A 7,337-nucleotide genomic window follows, 5' to 3' on the forward strand; every position below is an offset into this window, starting at 1 on the left:
TACGGTACTCAGATTGCTGGCTGCGTGGACAGGTGGATACCGTATTCAGATTGCTGGCTGTGTGGACAGGTGGATACCGTATTCAGATTGCTGGCTGTGTGGACAGGTGGATACCGTATTCAGATTGCTGGCTGTGTGGACAGGTGGATACGGTATTTGGATTGCTGGCTGTGTGGACAGGTGGATACCATAGTCAGATTTCTTTGGCTTCTCCTCTGCAGTGGGCTTAGGTTTCTTGCTCCCAGGTTGTGCCAACCACAGCAACTTGGGGCACAGGGGCAAACTTGAGAGGAAAGACGTTTCCAGAGCTTTCTGCTGAGTCCGCCCAGAGCCCCGTGGCAGGTCTGAGGGCAGCAGGGCTAAGAGAAGCCTGCTTAGAAACTCGCCCCTAGTCTCCCAATTTTAGGCACTTGCCTTCCAGAAAGTCACATTTCCCACCACAAACTCTTTCAAAAAATACAATTTTCTCAGCATCCTCATGTGTCTCAGCTTCTGCTGATGGGAGCAGTGGGTGGGGGGAGGGGCTTATTTTGTCAAACTGGGCATTGAGGGGGCACTGGGAGCCTGTTCAGAGAATCTAGGTAAACTGAGGCAAGGAGGAAGTGTTGGGAAAACTTATAACCCCTTCTCTAACCACCCGGATGCAGCCCAGCCCTGGGACCAGCCGGGATGTGTCTGTGTTTTGCACTTTGGGAGAAAATAAGGGGTTGGCAGGGGAAGGCAGAGGGGCAGTGCCCTGGTGCTCTGCGGAAGGCCACCTGCAGCCTCTCGTGGGTGGGAAAGGGGACTCTACATGCCCCCCTTGCCCACTTCCCAGTGCAGCCTCCAGCCACAGCCGGGCCCCTGACCCTGCCATGCTGGCTGTCCTCGCAGCCTGGCTTGCTTTATGCATCCATATCGTCACGACTGTCCGTGGCAGCCCTAACTCGTCCTGGGCCAAGACGAAGCAAACTCAGTTTTACCAAATTCTTGAGGGGGCCAAGCAAACACATGCTGTTTGGAAACTTCTCTCTCTTTGCTATCTGGTTCTAAGCCCAAAGAAGGACCAAAATGAGACCAAAGCCATCTGTGTCTGTCAATTTATTAGCCAGCGATGGAAACACAGCTGCATCCACACAGAACACACATGTGGCTGACACGCATCTTGAGAGAATAAACCCACCCTCACCCCTCTGCACTCAGCGGTTCATTCCCAGAGTTGTCCCTGGGTGAGCTGTCTTGGTGGCTCTGGCCCCCCCAGCGCCCCCTCCTGCAGTGTGGCAGGACATGGAATCGCTGACCAGAGGTCAACAGAGGGCTTGGGACCAATTCAGCCAGGGCTCCCCTCCTGCAGAGAGAGGTCCCAGGGCCAGCAAAGCATCTCGCGGGAGGTGGGATCGCCACAGTCAACCTGTGCATTAGGAGAGAGACTCCGCCCCTTTACCCAGTCTTCCCAACATCCAGCCATCCCCCAGATGCTTTCATCTCCAGGGAATCCCGGGGGGATTCTGGATAAGGCTGGATTTCTGAGTGTCAGTTTATAAGACTAAGACACAACTATCATTCCTTCTACATGCATCTAGAAACTCCTAATATGTGACAGTGCTAGGTGCTGGGAAGGGCTCAACATCTGGTCAGGAACTTGGCAGTGGGAATGACGGCCCCACCTTCATCTAAATCGACCCCCAGCTCCTTCCCTATGGGGGAAGCTTTGGACAGAATCTCTCCTGTCCCGTGTGGAGTGGTCTCACTCTAGAATTGCTCCCCTGCAGAGCGGGAGGCGGTCAGACCAAAGCAGAATCATGGGTCCTTCCTCTGCTTCTAGGCTGCAGTGTGAATCTGCCCCCAGATGGAGGATTTGGGGGTGGGGAGGGGGATGTTTGAGGAAGACCCCATGGGTGATGTTGATTCACATGAGAGGCCACAAGAAATGAGGTCCTTCTTTTTGGGAGGCCAAGAGGATTCAAGTCTGAGAACCAAATGGGTTGCAGGGGAGGTGTGGACACTTCCAGGGAAAAGGCTTCTGAGAGGGGAGGTCACCCTCGGCGTTCCATCTGGAACCTTGGGGTCTCTTGATGCTTATTATCCAGGGGCTGTCTCAGTCTCCATCACCCAGGCCAATGCCCATCCCCGGGGGAGGATGGCAGGTGGGCGTCGGCTCAGGGCACCATGTGCCACCACTTGAAGGAGAAGGGCTGCCGGCGCACGTTGGTGCCGCAGTGCACCTCCCCGTGCAGCATGTGGTACGGAGTGAAGTCGTCGATGAAGGTGCAGCGCAGGCCTAGCGGCTCCAGCAGGGACCGCACCTTCTCCTCCAGGCAGCAGCGGCCGTTGACGATGGGCCCGAAGGGCTTGGGGATGCCCAGGTGCTTGCCCAGCACCAGCATGTTCACCTGCAGTCCGAGAGGGAGGCGGCACTTCATCAGCGGGCTCCCCCCGCACCTTTGCTACCTGGGCCTTTCAGGCAGCCTTGCAGAGAGCTACTGGCCTTTCCCGTGCAGTGGCAGGGGACTAGGCTGGTAAGGACTCCTTAGCCAGATGCCTTTGGGGGCGTCCACAGAGCTCACTATGGCAACTTCCTGTGGTAACCGCCCTCCTTATTGGTGGACTGTGGCAGCTGCCATGTTGGTGCTCCAGAATCCCAGCATCCTAGGCCATAGCTGATTGGCCCAGGCCTGACAGCTGACCCGAGATGGACCAATCAGATTCCCTCTCCCAGGAACTTGAAATTGACAATGGGAGAGCCTAGTCAGTCTCTCTGCCCATCAGTATTTATAACGTGGCCATTTGCACATTTGTCCCCAGGGGCAGAGCAGCAAAGGAAGCCAAGCTGGAAGGAGAGGGAGAGGAAGGAGGAGGGGCAGAGGGAGGAGAGAATGAATGATGTGGACACAGAGACAAGAGACGGTTCCAGGCCCTCCCAAGGACCTGCTGCAGCTGTCCCTGCCCTCAGGTTTCTGGTGTCCTCAGATTAAATCTCCCTCTGGCTGAAGCCAGCTTGGGTGGGCCTCTGTCTCTTGCAAACACAAGAACCTAACCCATTGCACAAGTCCTGGGGCACAAACATAAATGCAAGACGGCCTCAAACACGCAGGAAGGAAGGGGAGTGACAAGAGGCTTTGCAAGTCGATGGCAAAAAGTTAGCCAGAAAGGGGAAGGAAAAGGGAAAGTGGGGGTGAAGCAATGGTGGTGTGGACAGGCTCCCCACAAGGCTCTGACCATGGGCGAGTTGAGTTGTTCTAGGGGATGGAGGGGGGAGGGGGACCAAGTGACCCACAGCAGCGCTACCCAAACCGTCTTCCTCGGAAGGGCAGAATCAACACCACCTGGGCACTTATCAGCCAGGCAGCAGTGCCGCAGGCCCAACTTAGACCTGAATCAGGACCTCTGGGGCAGGGTCCCCGCTGTCCAGGTGCTTCAAATGCAAGCTCAAGATTTAGGGGCACCAGAACCAAAGTCCTCATGGCTCAGTCAAAGGCCACTTCTTCCATGAAGCCTTCTTGGATCTCCAGTCCTACTTCTTAGGCTGGAAGTATTAATACTTTGTCCTACCTCCAAACTGCCACATCACCTTATCATGTAATAGATCGCTGGGAATGTCCTCAGAGAGCTGAAGAGTCTCCCTCTCAACGGATTAGACTGAAAGTTCCTTGAGAGCAGGACCACCCTTATTCATCTCTGCCCCTCCCAGAGGACACCCTAAATACATGTGGGATGGATGAACAGCCCCAAGCTTGGAGGAAGGTAGCAGAATGGACTCCGGAGTTCCCAGCCGATGCCACGTGCTTTGTTCACGTGACTTCCTACAATCATTCGTTCACTCCACGAATGTCAAGGGGGTCCCTTCCCCGATGGCCCTCGAGCAGGCCTTGGCCAGGAAGCTTTCTGCAGGGCGGACCATGGCAGTCAGCCAGCTGGAGGCCCTTCTGCTGGGCACCGTGGGACCCCAGACCCTCCCCACCACCCCGACCAGCTACCACAACCCTAAATGCGACTGCGACCAAATGCCTTGCTTCTGTGGGGACTGGGGGCTCGGAGCCTGATTTGATGAAACCCTAAGTCACGGGGGGTGGCCTCACCAAGTCAGGGAAGAAGGCCACTGCCTTTTTCCTCTCCGACTTGAACAGCTGCGGGATGTCGATGATGTCGTGCTCCGCCAGCCCCAGCTCCCGCTTCAGCACCTCGCGGTTCCAGTCGATGCAGCTCTGGGGGGAGGGGGGATGGTTGGGGAGGCCTTGCCAGTGTGTGCTGGGGACACCCAAGGGGTCATGTCTGGGTGAGGAGAGGCGGATGGCCTAGTGTCTTTGCTCTCCTTCCTCACAGCATGCCTGTCCTGTGTCCTGCCCTCGCAATCCTCATTTAGCTGGGCTAAAATGAGAGCGTTGCGAGTGTTCCATCATTGACCCTCTTCTCTAGAGCCCTCGATCCTTAAGGAATCTCCTTCCATCTCATGGTTTAAAACACCTGGCCTATGGGCCAGGCGCAGTGGCTCATGCCTGTAATCCCAGCATGTTGGGAGGCTGAGACAGGAGGATCGCTTGAGGCCAGAAGTTTGAGATCAGCCTGGGCAACATAGCGAGACCCCATCTCTACAAAAGATAAATCAGCCGGGCATGGTGGGGCACGCCTGTAGTCCCAGCTACTTGGGAGGCTGAGGCGGGAGGATCCCTCGAGGCTGGGAGTTTTAAGCTGCAGTGAGCTATGATTGCACCACTGCACTCCAGCCTGAGTGACAGAGTGAGACCCTGCCTCAAAACAAACAAACAAAAATAGAAAATAAAACACCATCTACATACTGACAGCTCCCAACCTCTTTATAAAGTCTGTGTCTTTCCTGAGCTTAGACTTGTAAGTGTAGCTGCCACCTTTGCATCTTTCTTTGGATGTCTAATAGGCACATCGAATGTGATGTGTCCAAACGTAAATGTTTAATTTCTACCCCCCCCCAGGAGTCGGGGCTCTGTGCCCTGTGGCTTCTAGCTGGGCTCAGCCAACAGGGGCACAGCAGGAGACTGTGGGTGGCGGAGCAGGAGGGTGCAGCTGGGGTGTTTGCTTCCCATCTGTCTTCCTGCCAGGTCACCGGTTGGCTGTGAAGGTCACAGCTCCTGTCTCACAGCCTCTTGTCATGGTGGCCTCTCCAGGCTCTGGTAACAGCTCCCTTCCCTAGCAGCTCCCCACCTTTCCTGCCCTGGGGACAGTACACAGTCCCTCACTGATGCGCTCAAACCCTGCCTGCACCTTTGTAAACATTCCCTTTATTAAACTCTTCTACAGTTACCCAGCTTGAGTTGCCATGTGCTTCCTGTGGGATCTACTGTCACTTTCACAGCAGGGAGATCTTTTAAAGCGTAGGCCAGATCGGGTCCTGCCCGCATCCCCTAATGATTTCGAATCCCACTCAGAGGCACAGCCGAGGTCCTAGCCATGCCCTGCAGGCCTCGCATGACGTAACCTGGCCTCCCCTAACTCCACGCTGGCCTCCTGGCTCAGCCCCAAACACTCCAGGCCTGTTCGTTCCAACTCCGGGCCATCGCCTGTGCTGTTCCCTCTTCCTGAACTGCTTGTCCTCACATGCACCTGGCTGGTCCCTCACTTCTCTCGAGTCAAAGGAGGGGGCTGGAGCCCCTCTGTCTGGGCCTGTTCCAACCTGAGCTTTCACGAACCGTGAGCCTCAGACCCCTGTCTCCCAGCCCTGTCCCGAGCCTGCCCACCGCCACTCACAGCCCTCGTACCTGCACAAACTTATTATAGCGGATGAGGCTTTCGTTGGAGAGCACCTGGTTGATGGACACAGTCTGGACCCGCTCATCACCTGCGAAGGACAGAGACAGACAGCAAGGGAAGGGTGGGAACAGTGCCCACAGGAGGGGCTCCTGCTCTGGGAAGCAGACAGGCAGAGGCCAAGTTCACAGCGGCTGGTCTTGCCGAGTCAGCAGCTCTCTGACTTTCCTGGGCCCACGTGTCAGAGCTCAGCTGGCCCCTGTGCAAATCTGGGGGTGTGAGGAGTGGGAGGCTCTGGTTGCCACAGTGCAGTGAACTTCAGACCTTGGAGTTCATTGGAAGTGGTGATGCCTTTAATTGGAAACTCACAACCACCCCGGGGCACTGGGCGATGACTCTTCCTCCTTTGGCAAGTTGGGGGCTGGGCCAGGGCCAGCCTTTACAGGTTCGATGGGCAGCAAACCACCAGCTGTGGGATTTGAATCACCAGGCCCTGCCCCTGCCCTCCAGGAGGTGACTGTATGGCAACAAGGGGGCCCCCAGTGGCTCGGCTTTCCCACCTGCCTCACGAGGGACCCGCGGACACAGGGCTGGACAGGGAAGGGGAGCTTAGAGCCACCGACTCACAAACCTCACGGCTGCCATTTAGCAAGCACTGACCGTGAGTAAGCCCCAAGTACTGCACCCAGCAACTCAACCCACACCACGACCACAAGGTATCATCACTATCCCCACTGCGCAGCTGAGGAAACTGAGGCTTGGAGAGGTCAGATGACTTGCTCAAGGTCACATGGCTAGGATGTGGGGGGCTTGGGATTCGAACCCAAGCCCAGTGCTCACAAAGGGCCTCAAGCCTTGACCAAGCGAGAGGGGAGGCTCCCTGGACCCACCTGCACAGCTGTAGGTTCAAATCCCCTCCACCCCGGTGGGAGGCAGACAGTGGGGGCCAGCCCCAGCTCCACTGCATTCTCGCTGAGGCCTCGGGGCCAGCGACTTCCGCTCTGAGCTTCACATTCCGGGCTCTGAAGCAGGGTAATAATCACCCCACAGCTCTCGTGAGGAGCAAACGGGATAACGTGCATGATGCGCACGGCACAGGCCTGGCACATCTAGGTGCCTAGTGAGTGCACTGGCCTCCGTGTCTGTACAAGGCCACGGTCACTGCCTGAGTGTCAACTCTGGAGGGTGTGGCAGCTGCTTGTGTCCTGGCATCCGTGCATTCCCATGCCCCCAACCAGGCAGGTTGGCCTTGCTTGCGGTAAACGTGCTTCTCCCCTCAGGAACGACAAACGTGGCCTTCCCCTCCCGCCACCCCACCCCGGTACTTAATTTGGATTTGAGGGTTTTTAAGGCTCAGTCTGGGTTCAAAGGAGTCTAGTCATGGTCCCTTTAGCAGCAACAGGGCTGGGGGAGATGGTATCTCTTCCACCTTACTGCTGGGGCTCCAGTGTTGTGTCAGAAAGAATCCCCAGCAAACAGAGCAACGGGACTCGGGAGCTTCTGAGTTCTGCAAAAGCTTTTCTCTCTGGGGTAGGTCTCGTCCAGGGCACTATCTGCCTCCCGAGAGGCCGCAGGACCAAGAAAATCTACCATCCTGCAGGCCAGAGTGTCTGTGCCCTGAGACCCCTGGGGTCGGC

At 56.6% G+C, this 7,337-nt stretch overlaps 1 protein-coding gene across 1 annotated transcript in view; it reads right to left on the reverse strand.

The window, feature by feature from the left end:
* Positions 1-1,795: 1,795 nt before the first annotated feature.
* Positions 1,796-7,337, reverse strand: part of PADI3 (peptidyl arginine deiminase, type III) — a 30,758-nt gene continuing 25,216 nt past the window's right edge. The window contains exons 14-16 of the mRNA XM_012662541.1: positions 5,712-5,791; positions 4,059-4,184; positions 1,796-2,372 (exon numbers count right to left, since the gene is read on the reverse strand). Coding sequence (XP_012517995.1) covers positions 2,139-2,372; positions 4,059-4,184; positions 5,712-5,791 — 440 coding nt within the window. The 3' untranslated portion in view covers positions 1,796-2,138. The remainder of the gene's footprint in view (positions 2,373-4,058; positions 4,185-5,711; positions 5,792-7,337) is intronic.

Source organism: Propithecus coquereli, unplaced genomic scaffold (assembly GCF_000956105.1).
Source record: "Propithecus coquereli isolate 6110/MARCELLA unplaced genomic scaffold, Pcoq_1.0 Scaffold77, whole genome shotgun sequence".
NCBI classification, from domain to species: domain Eukaryota; kingdom Metazoa; phylum Chordata; class Mammalia; order Primates; family Indriidae; genus Propithecus; species Propithecus coquereli.